General features: G+C 44.1%; 1 protein-coding gene across 3 annotated transcripts in view; it reads left to right on the top strand.

The window, feature by feature from the left end:
- Positions 1–15388, top strand: part of TNFRSF11A (TNF receptor superfamily member 11a) — a 29057-nt gene extending 13669 nt beyond the window's left edge. For all 3 annotated transcript variants that reach the window (XM_027736809.2, XM_027736810.2, XM_027736807.2), the window contains 8 exons: positions 364–489; positions 1035–1178; positions 2315–2408; positions 2766–2860; positions 3716–3823; positions 5690–5742; positions 7275–8115; positions 12261–15388. In XM_027736809.2, the coding sequence (XP_027592610.2) occupies positions 364–489; positions 1035–1178; positions 2315–2408; positions 2766–2860; positions 3716–3823; positions 5690–5742; positions 7275–8115; positions 12261–12640 (1841 nt within the window). In that variant the 3' untranslated portion in view covers positions 12641–15388. The remainder of the gene's footprint in view (positions 1–363; positions 490–1034; positions 1179–2314; positions 2409–2765; positions 2861–3715; positions 3824–5689; positions 5743–7274; positions 8116–12260) is intronic.
- Positions 15389–20113: the final 4725 nt, after the last annotated feature.

Raw genomic sequence — 20113 nt, 5'->3', positions numbered from 1 at the left:
CTTGTGACTCTGCTGATCTATTGGCATACCCTTGCAGGTGCATGATTTCAGGCTTACCAGTGCTTTCTAGTGCAGGAGTGGTCCTGCCAGCCTCAGCAAAAGCCACAGCAGCTATTTTGTTGAGATAGCACTTAACCACTGCAGGAGACAGAAAGCAACATGTAGGTAGGACTGCTCCCAGGCCATCAACTTCATGAATGTTTCAGTGCCACACTAATTGGGGGCCAGATTGACAAACTGAAAAAGTACAGGATTGTTCACAGTGGTACTTCAGTGTTAGTCTAACCTGTTATTTTTCTCTAAACAGCTTAGACAGCTTTGTGCAACTTGTGGGTGACCTACTTGTCCTTTTGTCAATCACAGGAAAGTATTTGTCTGCTAGATGCACTGGTACTTCTGATAGCGTGTGCCAGCCGTGTGGCCCAAATGAGTATATGGATGTCTGGAATGAAGAAGATAAATGCTTACTACATAAAATATGTGATCAAGGTGAGCTGTTCATACTGCAGAACCTTTAATCCAAATTATTGAAGCATGAAGGTGGGAAAGTGGATCTAGGGAAGTTGCTTTGTTCAGGTACCCAATGCTGGAGGCTGGGCTTGCAGAAGACCCTGGTGGAAAGTGAGGTGCCCAGGCAGCAGAGATTCTGTGCTGTGCTGAGCACCATGACCATAGTCTGTGCTGCTGATAGTGGTTATCTGCACTTGGGCCGTTGCCTCCTGTGAGTTGATCTTAAAGGCTGTCCTTTTGCCCAGCATTCTGTGCATTTACTTCCCCTAATGTCTTTGTCTCACCCTTGCAAAAGCTCCATTTATTTTCTACAGCAGCTACAAGGAGTATTGTTCAGGAGTGCAATTGGTGAGGACCTGCGTGCTGATGAAGGGTCTCCCATGCTTCCTGAAAGACACCATTTCCTCTAACGTGAATGGTGTTCCATCTGGCATTCAAGCAAAGCAAATAGGTAGAACAGGAGGCTCAGAAACTTGAGGCTTATTATCAGAGAGATTTTTACTCCCATCTACTTTCTCTTTTAGGGAAAGCTTTGAGAGAAGTGAACCCAGGGAACAGCACATTCCAACGGCAGTGTGCTTGTACAGTGGGCTACCACTGGGATGAAGACTGCGACTGCTGTCAGCGAAATACCATGTGTGCTCCAGGACTCGGAGTCAAGCCTCCTGGTAAGATACAGAAAGGGAATATATGAAGTGAAATGTCCAGCTCAGGCCTACTGGATGATGCCAGAATTGCATGGGTTCTGACATTAAAGAGGTTACTTTAGATTCTCAGATGACTGTCAACAGAAGATGCACACCTGAGTTGTCATTACTACTGCATATAACCTTCCTGGACTATTTACATTTTGAAGGCTTCTACCTCTGTAGTTTAAACACTATCTTGGATCAAGTGACTTTTGCAAGATATCATGTGGACATGGCAGTAGTTGCAAGGTGTTCAGTACATTTCTAATGTTTGCTGAGGTGTCTTGACTGTGAGTCACTGGGTCATGCGTTGCTCCAGTATTAAGAGAAACACTCTTTGGGGGTTGTTCCTGGGGCTGGATTTGCAATCTGGTTTTGTCCAATGACTTTTCTTTGCCATTTTATAATGTTATAAGGAAGTTAATAGTGATAACACGTTTCAGATAGCACAAGTATTCTGTTTTAGCCTGTATTCTGTTTTAGATGGCTAGTAATGCAAAGATTTATTACAGGCATTTACTTCACTCTTAAGTCTGATTGAAAACAGAATGCAAGTGTTTTGTGGGTGGAAAGTACACAGTCAAGCTCAGAGTTGTAGTGAACACTGGGAACAGCTGCACCAAGCCTAAGGAACCCCAAAAAAGCAGCACATAATAGAGTAATGGAGGAAGAAGTGCAGCACGGGCCTAGAGCACAGTTGCTGTTCCAGCCTAGCAAATCTTGATATAGCATTTTGTTTACGGTGACTTTATAGAGGTGACAATACCAGTCAGCATCACTGTCTGTGGCGTAGCATTGACATGAGGGAATTATTAGAAGGGGAAGGATGTAACAGCTGTGTGTTTTTCTACAAAAACTGTGAATGGCTCCTGGTCATTTCTCATTTTGATCTTGTAGAGAAGTGCTCAGGTGAGACAAGCGTACTTTTCACTGCTGACATGTGACTGCCGTTGCTGCTATAATGTAACCTAAGATCCACTCTTCAGGAAAGTTTTCAGGAGAATTGCCGGGGGGAGAATGGAGCAAGAGGATGGGGAGCATAGTCACCTTCCTCTTGCTTGAAAGGAATTCACAGAAACTCAACTATGGAATTTTTCTTCCTTTACCACACACAGTGCAACAAGACAAGGACACATTGTGCATACCATGCCCCAGAGGCTACTTCTCAAAGGTGTCTTCATCCACCGACGAGTGTAAACCCTGGACCAAGTAAGTCCCTGTGTCTTGTAAAAGGGCCACACCAGCCAGAAGGCAGGGAGAAGCCTGGGTGAAAGCATTTCTCAGTGGGGTGTTCCAGGCTGCCCGCAGATTACACAGAGCATCTCTGTTGGCTGTACAGCACTGGAAACATCCTCATGCTGAAGCTTGAATTCTCCTTAGAGGACAGCAAGAGAGCAGTTACAATGTAACCGCTGAGCTGGCACAGCTGAAAATATAGAAAATACCTGATGTTCTTAAGGGTAGAGAAATGTTGTACGTTACAATAGACAGCACTTCTCTGCATAAGACTAGGAGCCACATTAAGCTTCCTCTAGAGAATGTAGCCTCTTTATCTTTCTTTTTTAGCTGTACAGCTTTAGGAATGACAGAAATCATGTCCGGGACTGACAAGTCTGATGCAGTTTGCACAGAACGGAAGATGTCTGAGCCATCAGAAGACGGTGTGTGTCCTCGTACAGATTATCTGTTCAGAAGTAGCAGGGAGGAGGAGGGATATGATTACTAGGGGTTTTGGCTGGCTTAAATCCATTCCCATTGTGGGTGACCCTAGAGAGAGTAGCTGTAGACCAAGACAGAGCTCTTGGAAAATCCCACCCTTAAAAATTGCTTTAAGCCTGGTGGCTCTAAGGCCTGTGTCCGCTACTAAGCTGAGTTTCACACCTCCCACTAAAACTGCATGGCAAACAGCATTGCTGTTATACCTGTGACCTCCATCACATTTACAGCTCATTCGTTTTTTCAGCCTGCTGATTGCCATACACACATTATCTGTATAAAGACCAGCAGCTCATGTCCATGCTTATTTTATAGCAATGGATACAGTCTCAGCTCAATCCCTTTCAGATAAGCCCTTCTTGCCCACTGCCCCTTTCCTTCTCCAACATAGGTATGGTACCCGGGAGGCTGCTTGCCTGGCATGCAGTGATTCATCATAACCTGAGATAAAGGACAGAGTTTTCCAGCTGAATTCTATAGTCTCTGAGATGTATGTCCCCTGTTCCCTGAGTGAGATCAAGCACAACCCATGGTCTGCTGGCAGCTTGCAAGGCAACATTCAGGGGAGCATTGAGACCGAATCACACCTCTCTGAGACACCGAGGCTCTGGTTTTTATGGAAATGTCTTGGTACCAGGGACCTTCAGTAAGGGAGCTGTTGTTCTTATTACAGAAACTAAAAATCAAATAGAAAGGAAAAAAACCCCTCTCCCCTAGAAAAGCAGGTGAAATGAGCAAGTTTGTTATACTGCTGAGTCCAAGCTCCATGTTGATGGCACTATCTTTTTTACATCCTGCAGGAACAAACAGGATCTTATATGTGTTGATTGTCATCTTGTTTTTTGTGACACTAATTGGCATCGTTGTCTTCATTGTGTACTACAAGAATAGGGGGAAAAAGCTAACAGGTACGTGATAGCTAATGACACAGCTATGGCTCTCTGTGTACTCCGATTTCATGCGTAGCCACTAGATTAAGAAGCTCAGGAGTTATGCTAGAAGTTTTGTGCTATCTCCATGGCTGTCCCTATGGATATGCTTTACCTAGCACAAAACCAGGCTTCAAATTCCCTTCCTCTAGGCAGACAGTGTATTACAGCATATTACTGGCAGTGTATTGCAGTGTATTACGCTGACCCATGGGGTGACCACCCTGGAGGTGGGCACGACCATGGTGTGGAAGGAGGAGGGGTGGTGCTGGGGGCTTTCAGGGCAGCATGGCTGCTCCACACCACATGGCACAGCAGACTCCTTGGCCAAAGAGAGTCAGGGACAGACATAGGGGCTTTCACTACCTCCTGTCTTCTTCTCCTCCTACTTAAAAACCTACATCTGGACAGGTTAAAATATGGATTTCAAGACAAAGGCCTTATGTGTGTTTGAAAACACAATGGAGGCAATGTTTCTAGCTGGAGGCCAAAGTTCTGATAAGACACGGAAGAAATACTAGAAGGAAATAGCATAAACAGTAAAAGTAGAAAAAAAAGGAAAATTCTGGCAAGGGCATACTGGATAGCAGTGGGATACTGAGTTTATTATTAATTGAGTGGAAATACTTTCAGTAGTTACTCAACTCTGTGTTAAGCCCTTGGTCTCCTTAGTGAAGGACATACCTCTAATGTTACGTTCATTTTTTATTTTTTCCCCCTAAAGATGGAAAGCTTTCCATCACCTCCTTTCCCAAGAGCTAGCAACTTATAAAATGTTTTGGGAACAGTGGAAGGGAAGACAGAAATCCCTTCTTGTAAAGTATATTTCAGCCTGTGTTTTAGAAATAGGCTGCCTCTGCCACTCTAAACATGGGTTGTGCTAAATCTGGAATTTCTGGAACAGGCTGGAGGAAATGGTGACTCTCCTCACAAACCAAATACTGTGTAGAGCAGGTTAGGGGGGAACGCAATTTCTTTGACATTTCTGTTGCCCTGCTGCTCTGCAGTGACAGTCCCTCATTGCCTTTGCATGGTGAATTCTGCTAACCTAAGCCTGGGAGAATTGCAGGCTCAGGAAGAAGATCTACCTGCTTTTGGGGGGATACTGGCAGTAAACGTGCAGTTTCAACATCAGAGGAACAAAGTCATTGCTGGGAACTGGCAGTGGCTACAAAGCTGATCTATCTTCAGACATACAAAACCAGTGTAAGCTTCACATGTATGTGAGACCTGAGCCCTACAAAGTCTCCTAAATGTGTAAACAGAATACCAGAATTGCTAATATTAAGTGGCAGCTGTTGCCATAAAATATGTTGGACTTAAAGCTTTTCTTTGGGAGATACTCCAAGGAAATTGAAATTAATTTCCCCATTAAGCATACCCTGATTAAGTAGAGTATGCTGTATTTGAGCTTGCCATGCTGTGGTTTCAGTGGCTTACCCTCTTCTCTCCAGGCTTCTCACTCCTGTCTGGGAAGGGCCTTTGGGCCATCCATGTGACTTCTCTTGAAATAGACCATACCGCTGCGAGCGGGTCGTTGTTGGGCCAGTCATAGCTTGGTGTGACATATGACCAGGAAAGAAACCCCATTTGATGTGGAACACAGTTTAACCGTGGTCTATTTTAGGAGCTTGGAAACATTTGTTCCACAGAAATTATCCCTGTTCCAGTTACAATGAATCCTCAGCTAGACCGATGCTGGGACACTTTAACAGTCAGTAAAAACAGCTTACTGGTTTTATTTAATATGATATTGTGGATTGTGAATGACTGTGGGTGTTTAGGTCTGTGGTTAACTTCAGTGCCTGCTATATGTTACAGCTACTCTTTTTGTTTTCCCTACAGTAGATCTACAGAACTGGGCTAATGAAGTGTGCAGCCAAATAAAAGGAACAAAGGTAAAGTCAAAGGCACTGTCATTTTCTCTTTGTTTTATGTTTTGCTCATGGCATTCCTGACACCCCTTCTGAAGTAGACTCCATGGTAATGTTTGGCTAGAAAACAAGTTTTGAGTTCCTCAAAAAATGCTTTCAGGTTTGGCTTTTTTTGTCTGGTTTTCTGTAAATATGAGGCATATGAAATCACTGTTCACAAATAGCTTCTGAACCTGCTCTCTGGTTTCAGTCAGTTTTAACAGAGGTAAGAGTCTCTGTGATTTTTAAATATTTATTAGGAGAAAGTTAAACATGAGCCCACCATTTGCTGAACACCTGAGACTCTGCCTAGGAGAGAGCCTTTCTAAATCCTTAAGAGCAGGAAAAGCTTCAGCTGAGTTTACCCCTTGTTACATACCAGAGTGATCACAGGCAAGAAACCTGGATTAGGGGCAGTGCCAAGAATGCCAGGCTTTCGCTCTGGAAGAACACCAGATCCCATCCCGAAACACTCAGATGGTGGCACCAGTCCAAGTTCATGTGCACAGCTTGCTTCACACCATGGGTATGGACTGAGGTGTTTAACGTGCATGCTCTCCCCACCACCCCTTCTAGGAGCTCTGCTTAGCTTAGCTGTTGAAAGAGTCAAATTCCACTGCTAAAAAAATAAACAACTCCATATCAAACAAACCCACCTCTTTGAGCAGGCAGTTCCTCTTCTGTCTCATTAGTGTTCGTGCAACCTTCTGCCTTGGCAGCTGCTCAGATCCTCTGGGACAGAGGAGTGAATCAACAGCAATTAGTGGCTGGCAGCATTTACACTCTCTCTTCTATCCTGGAAGAGCTGAAGAGACGCTAAAAATTAAAGGTATCAGTTCCCAAATACTTGTCTTTAAAGCAAAACTGGCATGAACTGAAGGAAACCCTTGAAGTACTTCCCAATCCTTTTTTTGGAGCTGCAACCAAAAATACAGCTTTACTTTGACAAGTACTGACAACATGATGTCACGGGCCTTTGCATTTGTTGTCCTAACTCTGTGGGTTAAAGCAACCTTGTCTGTGTGACTTCTTTTGTTTTAGCTTGTCTCAGGCCTTCTGAATCAATCCAGGTTCTTTCTTCAATCATGATATTAAAGATTCAGCCCCCAATAAGGCCACCACAGACCAACAGCTCTTCAGACACATGGGGGTTTCCAAAATCTAATGAGCAGTTAGATGGGTCTTACTGATGGTCCATAAGGAACAGCAGAATTCAACAATTCTTCTAGACTTATTAACTCTCTTCTTAAGTGACCTCATAAGAACTAGGAATGGTGGTCTCACAAAATGTAATGTTATTGCCCCCCTCCCTGGACCACCAGCTCACCCGCTGAACCCAGCATCACTAGTCACAGTTTCACAGCAGAATAGAATTGCACTCAAATATAGCAGTGCTGCTCAACCTCAGCAGCTCCACACAGAGGAAAAACCGTGATCTGCCTTTTCGTTCTTTGTCTAGAAAATAACTTTCTGCTGATCTCTTTACTGAAGACCTTTTTACTTCGAATTTCTTTCAGGAGCCCCCTAGAGGTGCGTTTGTTACTGTGAACATCACAAATGCTGCTGTACCCCAGATCTCTGAAGGCACATGTCTCCTGGGCCCCTATGGCTCTCCTGTCCCTGGAAACTCAAGCTGCACCAGTGGTCCCACTCCATGCAGGGATGGGAGCCCCAACACAGAGCCATGTGAGACAGGAGATTTTTCTGTGGGAAGTGAGACTGATGATTACCATTTCCCACCAGTTCCCACGGAAGATGAATACACAGATAAGGATCTCAATAACACTGATTATTTATCTTTACTAAGTCAGACTGCCAGTAAAACCGTGTCATCATTTTCAGAACCAATGGAGGCAGGGGAGAATGACAGCTTTTCAGGGATTGGGAGCACAGAGGACGTATCAGTCTCTCAAGGATTTCTCCCTCCATCCAACACAGATGGGGCACACATTGCCAAGGACCAGCTTCTTCAGAAATCTTGCCAACATGCCCACGGTTGCCTGAAGGAAACGGGCAACAAAGAGACAGATGGCTTTGCAACAAACTGTGACTCAGAGAAGATCTGTGTGAGGTGTGGCATTTCATACAGGGAATCTCCACAAAAGTGGAACAAACCTCGTTGTGCTGTGGCTGACAGTACCTTCACCTCCCCAGAAACTGGCTCCTGTGCACAGTGCACCTGTGGTTTGAATTTTCTCTCTGCTGGTCAGAGCACTTTAGGAAATGATCATGGTTTGGAAGATGCATCTTCAGATAGTTCCAACAAGAAGTACCAAAACACAAACAGAAGCACTTCAGGGACACACAGAAGCACTTCAGGGACAAACAGCAGCACTTCAGACCTCCCTCCAGCATCTGGTAAGCCCATTAGGCTTGACCCGTACACCGCTGTGTAGGATTATTCTCTGTGCTAGATCAGTAGAATTCAGAGGATCTGATTTAGGATAAAAATAAAGTGATGCCTTTTCACTTAATTGCCCTGAAGCTAATCTGAAAAACAAACCTGAAGTAGTAAGGCCACTTGGTTTATGGTGAATTCTGCAAATAGTATGAACCCAGCGAGGGACCATTTGTCCTGCCCTGATCTAACCAGCAATGCAGAACCCATCTTCTGGCTGTCACTGCAGAGGTCAGGCAGCTCTGTTAGCAGGTGTGGGTGTTGGAGGAAACTTAGAAATAAGACAATATAGGGATGTAGAGGCTGAGTCAAGGAAGAGTGCATAATGCTCAGACAGATATTTTTCATTCAACAGTCTGCATGCATGTTTTTGCTAATAGATTAAATCCAGTTACATTTATACAGTGCTCAGTGAAACTCCAGGTGGAGCTGTAACCTGGTGGCCGCACGCGGTGTGAAAGATAATGTACAATTTTCTGCTTTTAGCTCTTTCATTTTAATTCACCAGGATATAAACATTCACATAAAAATAGTTTCATACAGGCACTGTTTCTCCATACACACGTGCTTTGTCCCCTAAACAACTCTGAAACACTGCTGCCAACTTGCTAACTGCCTACCAATTTATCGAGTAAATATATCAAAATTGTCAAATGAAAACAGGGGAAAAAAATCACCAAAACAAAACCAGCAGAAGGGAAGTTATGAGCCTTCTCTGGATGAAACCTTCTTCCCTCAGACTTTTTTTCGGTATAAAAGTCTGCAATCTGCCTGTCATGTCTTATTAGTCATTTTAGATTATAAATCTTAAAGTCAGATATTCTATTTTTATTTCTATCGATGCACTGCCAAGCATAATGAGACTTTAGTTTTGAGTAGGACATCCAAGTATTACTGTAATACCACAGCAGTTGTAAGATGTCCTTCTTTAAAACCATGTTGTGCCTTAAAGTTTCTTACAGAGACATTCTTGTTAGTCTGCCAAAGCCCCAAAACAACACACTTGAAGGTCCTTCCTCTCTCAACATGCATGCCATATGGGAGTCTGAAAGTGTGTAGTGTTCATCTTCTGAAGAGCAAAAACTCTTTCTGCTGCTTCAGTTTCCTGAAATCCTGAAACTGTGTGGTTGCTGTCTGGTCTGTACAAAATGCAGCAGAAATAAAGAGAACACAAATTATCTTTTTTGTTATTGTTGGAAGGTGACTCTTGAGATAAAACTGAAAGTAAAGTTGTATTTGATACTGCTTTTCTTTCTAAATCTGACACAAAGAAAAAGAGAAAATATTAAGGAAAATATTAAGACAATAGAGCAAACAGGAGAGCTTGAATTTAAGCGACATGCTAGAAAGTGCCATCTTAGATCTGCAGCATAATTCTTTATATAGGATTTTAATTGTGTTTGTGCTTTCAGATATGTACATGCTCTAGTGCCATCTGGTGAAACCTGAGCACAGATACTGTGTTCCTAATCCACCATTTTTTAGGTACGACTGTAGGAAGGTACTGACTGAGCTGTGGGCAGTATCAGAGTGTGGGCTAGTTAATCTGTAGGTAATGTGGCTTGCTGGCAGAGTAATTTTTCTGTCCACAGAATGGCTATGCCCTGCTGGCAACACGTGGTTGCAAAAGGACTGGGACAGGGCTTAGCCATAGATTCCACACCAAAGCACCCCAGCCACACTGGGCCTGCACGTGGAGCTGCATCAGCATCGGTCATTTTGCCAGGCCTTGTGAAATGCCTAGATGGAATAAATGTGCTTGTAAAATAACTTTCTGTAAAGCTTCTCAAAGCAACTGAAGCCACCAGGCTTTGCACACAGTCCTGCTAAGACGGAATGATACAAAAGAGGGTCGATGGAAAATGGGGACGAAATTCTATGACATTTTGGTTTTAGTTCCCTAACACTTAAAATGACAACAGAAACATCAAGCTCTGTCCCTCCTGTGAAACAACCCTAGAGGACCAAAGTGAACCTCTGCACAGGTGCCATTTACAGGGGTCACCACTGGAGATAGAGGTAAGCCTTCAAGCACGCTTTCAAACCTCACAAGCCTGGAGGCAGTCAGAGCGTGAAACGTCGGTTCATGCCCACCTCAAGTCCTGTGTAGGGCTACAGCATAACGCATGAGTGCAGGAAGATTTAGGTGACTCACAGTAAGAGATGGTTTTGCAGAGCCTTTCACTTCCAGATCCCAAACCAGCCTGGTTTGGCAGCAACAAACAGTTCTTACCACCTAGAGGACATTAAATGTCTCAGAGAAAATTATTCACCTCTGTTGTCCCAGTTCTTAGTGAACAATTACCACAAAGATTAATCTGTCATTGTAACTAATATCATCAGATAGTCTGAAGAGATCAAAAGGCTGAAACACTGCAGAGAATGACACTTTCACTCTGAAAGTGTCCCTTAAGCTTTTCAGGTTGGAACCACTTCACTTAGTACAGTCCAGGAAGCTCATGTGTCCATTCTGTGTGCTTTTGGGCCTCAAATATTCTTTTGTTTCAGCATGGTGTCTTCAGAAAGCACTGAAGATTTGCCAGCCACATTCAACTAAAAGTTATGTGTTAATCTACCTTTTTTTTTTTTATTTCCCTCCCCACTGCCACATATATTTTTATATTCTTGATCTTGTACTGAGCACTCATAAACTTCACAGCACCTTTTGCTAGTGACAGGCAATCTGTTTAAAGACAGTTATTTTTGTACTCCCATTATGCCCAAGAGTTTTGTTGATGGCAAACAGCCAAACTGAATTGAACATAGGGGGAACAACTGGCACAGAAAAACTCCCGCAGAGAAAACTCTTATGGACACCTCATGTTAATCAACAACACTTGGAAAGAAAGCAGAGAGCTGGCAATGCAGTGGTTTAGCTGAAAGAAATAAGATTGCTTAGGGGGGCCAATTAGAGAGATGCCCAAGTGCTACCCATACTCAGTTATGAGCAGGCACAGGTCCTAATTCTGCACAGCTGGAGCCCAGTGTCCATTGCTGATGTGCAAACATCACCCGTGGCCGCTGGAAAAACAGCATTTTACTGGGCTGGGCTACGCTTAGCTGCAATGAAAATGGGAACGTCTGAAGTGTTGAAGAATGTAATGAGGAAAGGCACAAAACATCTAAAAGGTCTCAGACTAGTCAAGTCATGATTAAGTGAAGCACAGCCGGAAAAACATTTGTTAGGAGGTGTGTTCCCAGGCTAGGAAGATTTTGTTTACTTGATTCCTTTGGTTTTTTTAATTTTCAAACTTTAACAAACTTGTTAGTTTGACGTTGAAAGTTTGTTCCCAGTTATTTTCTTTCTGCTCTGCGGAGTTTATTAATTCCCAGAGCCTGGTCCTGCTGTCACTTGAATCAGTGACCCATCTCTTGAATAGCAGAAAGATTGAATTTTTACTGAAAAATCTCTAATTGCAGGCAGACTGACTGAAACTGTAACTCTGTTAGTTTACTATAATATAGACTCAGTCTCTTCACTTGAATTGGTATATATCCAGGTAAATCCATGAGGGTGCTAGGTGAGTACCAGAGTGTACCTACATAGAGGATCAGGACAATATAAGATAATCATATAAGCTCCATGTCATTGGGGCACTGTGTGACTGTGTGATCTGACGCTAAGCCTTTCAGTATTTCAGTAAGCCTACTACCTAGCCCACATTGTGTGATTGATTGGGGTTTTATTTCCCTGCTGTTAAACAGTGTGATTTCTGGGACTGTAATAAATCTCATAATTAGAAATAATTACACCACAAACCACAGGTAAGTTGGACACAGCCTGTGCATCAGGCAGTACAGGGAACATGAGATCCTCCCACTCTCTCTTGCTTCCCAGATCACAGCTCAGAGAGAAAATATTTCCAAGCCTTCCAGACAGGCTCCTTTATATGACAGACTTTGTCCTGAGGAGACAAAAATGGAAATAATTAAAAGGCCCAATGGAAGGCATTGATTCTAAGAGCATCCTCATGTCACGGGGGAAAAAATAGTGGAACAAGAGGAAAGCTACCACAGCAGATTAAGTTCACTGCGCTAAGCGTCCACCTTGTGAGGGGAAAATATTAATCATGACTGTCTTCTTTTCTCCCCTCTCCTTCCCCAGGAAATGTGACTGGAAACAGTAACTCCACCTTTATCTCAAGTGGACAAGTAATGAATTTCAAGGGCGACATCATCGTTGTCTACCTTAGCCAAAACTCTCAGGAGGGGACAACGGCCTCTGGGCCGAACGAGGAGAACGTGGGTAGCCCCGTGCAGGAAGAAAACCTTAGCCGCTGCGAGACTTTTGCCGGCAATGCCCAGCACTACAAGGAGAAGTGTGCAGAGCTGCAGGGTGCCTCCCCAGCCCCAGGGAGTGGGGGGCCACGGTGGCCTGGTGTAGCCCTGGCCCAGGAGCGTGGCCCGTCCTGCTGTGGACAAGCCTCACAGCCCGTGCAGGAGGAGGGGAAGCTGGGACACTTCTCGGAGAAGGTGTTGAACTGAAGGGAAACGGTGTCCTCACTGCGGGCCAGGGCGCTGACAGGCAGCCCTTGATGGGGCGTGGGGCTGCCGCCGCACTGCCAAAATCCCAGGTGTCGTGACAGACTGGGAGACTGTTGCTGCCCCTGGTGTCTCTTGGGAAATTTTACAGCTGGAAAGGACCCTTGTGACATACATGCCAGTGGTGGTGGTGCTCTCACTGAGGAGGTGACGGATGGGGACAGGCGCACACGTGAAGCTGGGCGCTCTGCCCGCACATCGCAGAAGCAGCAACAGAGCTTTCTCCTCTCCCCCATGGGGCGATGGGCTCCCTTCCTGACCCTCATTCCCTGGCACCTCTCCCTGGCAAGCGGCAAAAGGGAGTTAAGATCCTTTGGTCTAGGGACTCTGTGAGGAGGAGAACACTGCTGGTCGGGTGTGCAGGGCGCTCCCAGAGAGGGAACAACATGGCAGAGGACCAGACTCATGGGGACCCTGAGCGCTGCCTTGGGGTTTTCTTTTTGCAACTAAGCTGTACCCATTTTGCTGGGTCTTGGGCCTCTGGTGGTGGAAGGAAGCTGTGGTGCCACTGCCAGCCTTTGCCTCCCTGTGGTGATCTGGCTGGTGACATCAGCCCTTTCCATCTTTCCCCAAGGAAGCAGATGCTCCAGTCTCAAACCAGTGCCAGAGCCAAGATCCTGATCTGCCCTTTATTAACATGTGGGTATAAATAGCTGTGTGTGATGCTGCCACAAGCAGATGATAACAGGCAAAATAGAGCTGATATGCCTTAAAAGCATATCAGATTAATCTCAAGCAAAGAGCATTTATAGTGACCCTGATTCACCTCTGCCTTATTGCACTTTGTCAGTGGAGTTCAAACCTCTGGAGATGAGAGTGATGCGTGCCTGGTATGCTGCTTCAGGAATAACATTGCTATAGTTTAAGACACATTGCTGGTAGCAGGTGGAGGAAGGGTCTGTGATAACCAGCTGTGTGTATTTCCTCAGTGACAGAAGAGGGAGGAGTTGCCCAAAGATGGAGAATTTGATCAGGGTCAAACACATGTTCCTTCATCTGCTCAAACAATTTTGTCATTCCCTCTGATATTTTCATTAATAAGAAGATACTTATTTAGGTAGCATGAAGCTATTGCCAGAACTTGGCCTGTATGAGCTGAAGTCATAGTATAGCCACTGTCACACTGAGAACTGATGAGCAATGGGACCAAAGGTTTGGCATTAAAGAATAATAGTAGTTGTGTTTAGAAGGGAGTGTCGGCTACTCAATTGGCTTTGGTTCAGGTCCAGTATCCTTAAGCCTCCTCCAGCAGCCACTGTGGAGAAAAAGGTGAAGGGAACAGAGTCTCAAGGAACTCTCAAGAGAAAAGTATAAGATTTTTAATGATTTTCTGACAAGAGGAAATGTTCTGACATTCTGCTGCATATATGAGCACTGCAGGAACCTATGTGCAGCCTGAGCCTTCAGGAAGGCAAGTGCTGTGTTTCCTGCCAGACAGCAAAGGGATCTCTTATCTAGTGTAGTTTTGGCTTCCCTGGTGGAAAAGGTCTCTGGTAGGGAAAGCTCCTCCCCAGGAAGGTTTAAAAGCTGAGGTTCACTGTATAGCTGCTCTATTTGCTCTATGAGGGAAGAGTACCTATAAAGCTGACAAGGTGACCACTGTCATGATGAGCTTCTCATGCATAAAACAAAAAGATGCACTTAGCCACCTTCACCCCTCAGGAGAATAATTCTGCATTGCTTATATACCTGGGATGTAAAGTTCATTATAAAGGCAAGACTCTCTCTTGGGTGGCTGACAAAAAGTGTGCATGAGCAACCAGTCTTGTGGCCTTCATAAAACTAGACTACCCTAGCTTAGACTTAGCCAGGCAGGTAGATTCAGTGATGGCCCAAGCTACCTCTGCTTCTCTGAAGGCCTGTGGCTGAGGCTCTCTTATCTGTGGTATTCTTTGTCTTTCCTGCTGGATCTTTTATAATCTCTTTCTAGTCTCCTCTGGAGTAACTCTCTATCCCCTAGGCACTGGTGTAACAGGGACAAGGCAGCAGAACCCCCTTCAGGCAAGGTGGTGCAGCTATTTTCCCACTTCATCTTAATTTTTTCAGTTGTATTTTCCTGGAAAGCATTCTCCAGGACATCAGTCCTGCTGGAAAGCATTCAACCAGCCCCATTTACAGGGCAGGTGGGACTGAATTCTTGTGCTCATCTCTGGGTAAACTACCTGTCTGAAAGTCTCTCTTCTCCTCCCTCTGGAGCTTCTTTCTTCCTTTGGTTTGTATCCACCACCAGAGACCAGAGAGCTCAAAATCCTGGTTTGAGAGGAGACAATGGGAATTTACTACGTGTCCTCAATGAGGACACATTTTTTTTACTCACTAAATTTCAGGTTCCTACTGAGCAAGGATTGAAACTGGGATCATCAGCAAGCATGAAGAAAAGGTCCTGTATGGAAAATGTGATGCACCAAGAGGTCCAATTCTTTTTCTTCCTCCAGAGTCTACTCAAAAGTGAAGAAACAATATCACAGCCATCAGCATGCTGCATGCTCCCTGGGTCTCTGCCTGACTGCTTAGACATGGATCCCAAAGGGACTTCTTTATCCTCGTGATTTCTTTTTTCATCAGTTTGGAGCTGGGGCTGGTTTTAACATCTGTTTGTACAACAGGGACCTATGCATTGGGCACTAATTTGGAGGCTTCTGGCTGCTATTGTAATACACATAATTAATGATAATAAAAATCTGAAAGATTTATTTGAGAAAAAGTGAAGATTTTATTTCAATTAATGGGGAAAATAAAAGACATTATTATATGCCTGTGCCTATTAAAAAAAGGAGCAAAATATTAATATAAATACATCCCTGGTTAGGCTTTTGTAACATTTTTCATATGTAGAATTGTTTTAACAAGAAGTACTTCCCTTCCATGGTATGTGCCACAATGCACATTCCACTCATGCACAGAACCAAATAGGAGCTCTCATAGATCTCGTGTGGTAATGCTTTACTGCTGAGAACTAGGCACTGATTCCAGCTGAAACTTCCTCCTGCACAGCATGCATTTTTACAAGTCTTTTAGTCTGAGGAGTCACATGCCTTATCCATGGTGAATATATTAGGTGTTCTTGAAACTCAGCCACTTCAGACCTGGAAGGACAACAGTAATTCTGCACATAGCCATGGGAAAACAGGAACAGTCTTTTGCTCGAGGGCACTGGACAAGTCCTTCTTATCCCCATGGAACACACTATGGCATTAAAGATCAATATAGATAGTAACTGCTGTTAATCTGTGTACTTTGCTACATGTTCACACAGAGACTGGAAATAACTCTGCAAGGCTTACAGCACACCTGGGAGTAGCATGACTAAAATGTCATTTCCACTTGTCCATTCAAGTTCCCTTCCTTTTATTATATTGATGGTATCTGAGCAATTACACCTCTGTGTCTATCATAAAACAGAACCCTGCTGAAGAATGTCTTTGTGCTAATCAGGTATTTAATAGACCTATAGTTTTATAGATACCTCCATTCAAATTAGGCAACAGTGCTCCCTCACCACCCCACACCCCCTCCAGCCTTAAAAATAATCTACAACGATTGGAGAATTCACTTCCACCAGTACCTTGGCAGACCCTCGCATATGCCTGCGTTTCCCATTGCTCTCACTTTGTTACTGTGGTTGCTTGTTTTGTCCTTCTGGTGGGCATCAAAGTTGGTTGTGACCTCCAAGCTGATTGTGTCCTTTCTGCAGCAAGGTTTGTTCCAGTCTTGCCTTCAGGCCCTCCAGCACACTTTTCACATTGTCCAACATCTGTTGTGTTGTAAAATGTGAGCATACATGAGCATGAACTTAGGGTAAAACTGTTTTATTACAATTCTCTCTGGCTTATGAACAAGGCAGTGACAGCATAGCATTAAGGAACCATGATGCAGTAGACAAGCATGCCAGAGTGTCCGATCCAATATGTTCTAACATTCTTTTTTCTTTCTTCTTCTTTTTCTTTTGGCTACCTGGCTTATGGTTTCTTTGCTTTGGCTGAGGATTACCACAGCCCTTCTGGTTCATTCCTTAGCTTGCCTGACCACTTCGTTGATCCTCGGACGTTGCACCAGTTTTTACTTACATCAAAGTTGACAGGTCTGTTGTATCATATTTCTGTTGACGGTCTCACATTTCTATACAATATATGCAGATGACCACATGTGAAATTGCTCCTGATTTCAGCTTCACGGGAAAGTGTTAGAAAAGTTTCCAAGGAAAGCAAAGGAGCTCAGGAGTTTTTGGGACCACCTGTACAAGCAGGTCATATAAAAGTCAATGGGACTTGACAGAATGCATGTGAGGCTATTGAGAGGGTTTGCCAACATCACTGCACACTTTAACATCTTTGACAGGTCATGGAGTTCAGAAAAAGTCACAGCTGACTGGAAAAGGGCAAATATTACACCCATCTACAAAAAGAGGAAAAAGAAATATTTGGGAAATTACAGATTAGTCAACCTCACTTGAGTACCTTGAAAAATTATGGAACTCTTGGAAGCTATTTCCAGGCATGAAGGAGAAGGCAACTGGGAGAAGCCAACACATACCTCAGCTACTCAGCCTTCTTTCACTGTCAGCATTTTATTATTTGTTCCATCATTGCTTCCATAGAGACTTGGGAGGATGACCTTCCTCATGAAGATCAAGGCAAAGAAGGGATGAAGGAAAATCTTCAGGTCTCCCTCTGTCTCCCCTCAACTTGCCAACCCTATTTAACAGTGGACCTACCTTTTCCTTGTCCTTCTGCTTGCTAACACACATGCAGTATGTTAGTACTTTCTTACTGTTCTTGACATCTTTTGCCAGTTTGGGCTGTGGCTGGGCTTTACTCTTTCTGCATTTCTGCATGCCTAAGTGGTATTTCTGTATTCTGCTTTGGAAGCCTGTTCCCCTTTCTATCACTGTCATGTTCCTTTTTTTGCACCTCAGTTCTCTCAGTATCCCACTGTTCAACCAAGCTGGTTTCTTGCTGTGCCTGCTCCTTTTCCTGCTTAGGTGGATGGACTGCTCTTGTGCTTGGAGAATGCTGTCCCTTCAGTCTCCTAATGCTGCTGGTCACCTTTGGCTTCCAAGACAGACTCTTCTGGGATACCTTCTAACAGCTCCCTGAGCAAGATGAAATTTCCTCCTATGAAGGTCTGGGGCTTTATTCTTCTACACACCTTCTTCACAGTCCGTAGGGTAATCTTATCAGTGCAACCAAGGCTGCCACTGTCAGTCTTCAATTGGTTTGAAGAAGATTTTATCTGTTGTTTCTCTTGACCTGTCAGGTCCTCCATAGCAGACACCTACCACAAGTTCCACCACAGTCCCTTGATGGTGACAACTCTGATTTTGACCTGAAGGCACTTAGCTGACCTGCCCTCTTGCCCATGTCCTCAAGGTGCTCTTTTACTTGGAGTATAAGCCCTCCTCGTTTTCCACCTTTTCTCTTTCCTCAAAAGTTTGGAAGCTTTTTTCTAATAGAACCATTTCCCCAGTTGGTTTCTAAAATGACAGAAACCCCCAAGGTTTCGCCCAGTTCCCCCCTATTGTGCCTTTGTCTGGCTATAGGTCTAAAAACTTTATCTTGTGCCTGGGGATGGGCCTTCCAACTTCTCGCCTGTAGGAAGGGGAGGGTGAGAAGCAAGGCTGGAGCTGGAGCAAGGAGCTGAGGCTGAAAGGGCTGTGCTCCCCGTTCTCACTGCCTTGTGGAAATGTGGGGAGAAGACAGCAACTTGCCGCTGCTGGATATGACTCCTGCCCCTCTGGAGGAGGCAAGGTGGGCAGCAGAATCCTGGAGGCTTTGTTGTTTCCAGTGGCCTGTACCAAGTGTTACCCAGTGAGACCTGGGTCCTCTCTTTCCCATAGGGGAAGGAAGAAGCAGCCAGCAACTGATCCAGGGTTTCCATCAGGTGAAATCAGGCCTGTGTGTGTGTCTCTCAAAAAAAATCATTGTATACAAAACGGACTGAAATTGGCCATAGGCAGCACATAAGGACAAACCATTTCAAATTCAGAAACTACTGGCCTAATAGGCTGTTCCTATTGATCTTCACTGGATTTTAATGGAAAGCTATTTATACAAAGTCTCAATTATTTGAAGCATCTTAAATGAGGATTTAGGAGGTGTTTCTCAGCATGCAGGCTTGCCATCACAGTTCTCTATTACATAGCCTTTATGAAGCAGCTTACTTTCTTTATTCTCTCTGGTTTTGTTCAGTTCTAACATTCATTTATCTTTTTCGTGCTGTAGGTGCTGCTAAAGCACAAAAGTTCTTGCTCCCTGTGGGAATTACAAAACAGTCTCCCCAAGGACATTTGCCTTTTGCACCATTTCAGTTCCTCATTGGGTTTTTTGCAAGCTTAGCTGGTGATAAATGAGCTAGACAACAGATGGTCGAGCTCATACTATAACACAGAAAAATTTTCTTTAACAGGGGTTTCTACTTAAAAATGCAGCTGCCCACTGGTGCACAGACAAATTTCCTTCTGAGAACACCCTTTTTAATGTATTGGAGAATGGGATGGATGCAAGCAGCTCTAATGATCATCTCAGCAGGCTACTCATAAATGTTTCCTGAACCCCCTGTTCTTTTCATCCTCACCCCATGGATCCAACTTGTCTGCTGGATGTGAAACACTTCACGGATACATTAGAAACCTGTCCAGTTCACTTTCTTCACTTACACACTTACAAAAAATTCATTGCAAGGGTTTTGTCCCCTTTGTCTGAAAGGATGCTCCAAGTATGATAGAGGCATAAAAAAATCCACTAAAGCACTGAAGTGCCTAGGTTTTGTCAGTCAGGCTGGCCTACTATATTTAAATGTTGATATGCTTTGAGTCTGTTCTCTTCAAAGTCATGTTGTCAGGTCCCATTCATGGCCACTACACTACACTTTTATCTGCATTGTAGTAACTGTTCCAGCTGGTGCTCTGTTGATCAAAAATACTAGAAATTAGCTTAGTGGTTTTGTTCTTCCTTGGGAGGAGGTGGAAAAACACAATAAAGAATTCTGTCCCATTAACAATTTTTAAAGGTCTTGAAGATTTGTTTCCTTTTGTATCTCCATGTTTGCGTTACTTTGACAGTAAGCACTCTTCAATGCCAGCATTTTGTTCCCAGGGAAGTGGTCACAGCACCAAGCCTGACAGAGTTCAAGAAGCATTTGGACGATACTCTCAGGCACATAGTGTTATTCTTGGGGATGGTCCTGTGCAGGGCCAGGAGTTGGACTTGGTGATCCTTTTTGGTCCCTTCCAACACAACATCTTCTGTGATTCTGTTACTTTTTGTTTCTGGGGATAAACTGAAGGGTAGGATTGCTCTAAATCAAAGATGGAGTCTATTTCCAAATTGAAAAATCTCACATGGTTCCTTTACTGGATGAGTGGGCACAAAAAGCCCATTTATTTTGCTTTATTATAAAGCCCACCCTGCTTTATTG

The sequence above is a fragment of the Pipra filicauda genome, unplaced genomic scaffold, assembly GCF_003945595.2.
Source record: "Pipra filicauda isolate LSUMZ 115617 unplaced genomic scaffold, ASM394559v2 scaffold123_size2130275_pilon, whole genome shotgun sequence".
In the NCBI taxonomy this organism is placed as follows: domain Eukaryota; kingdom Metazoa; phylum Chordata; class Aves; order Passeriformes; family Pipridae; genus Pipra; species Pipra filicauda.
Note: the sequence above shows the minus strand (reverse complement) of the source record. Positions and strands in the feature narration are given on the sequence as shown.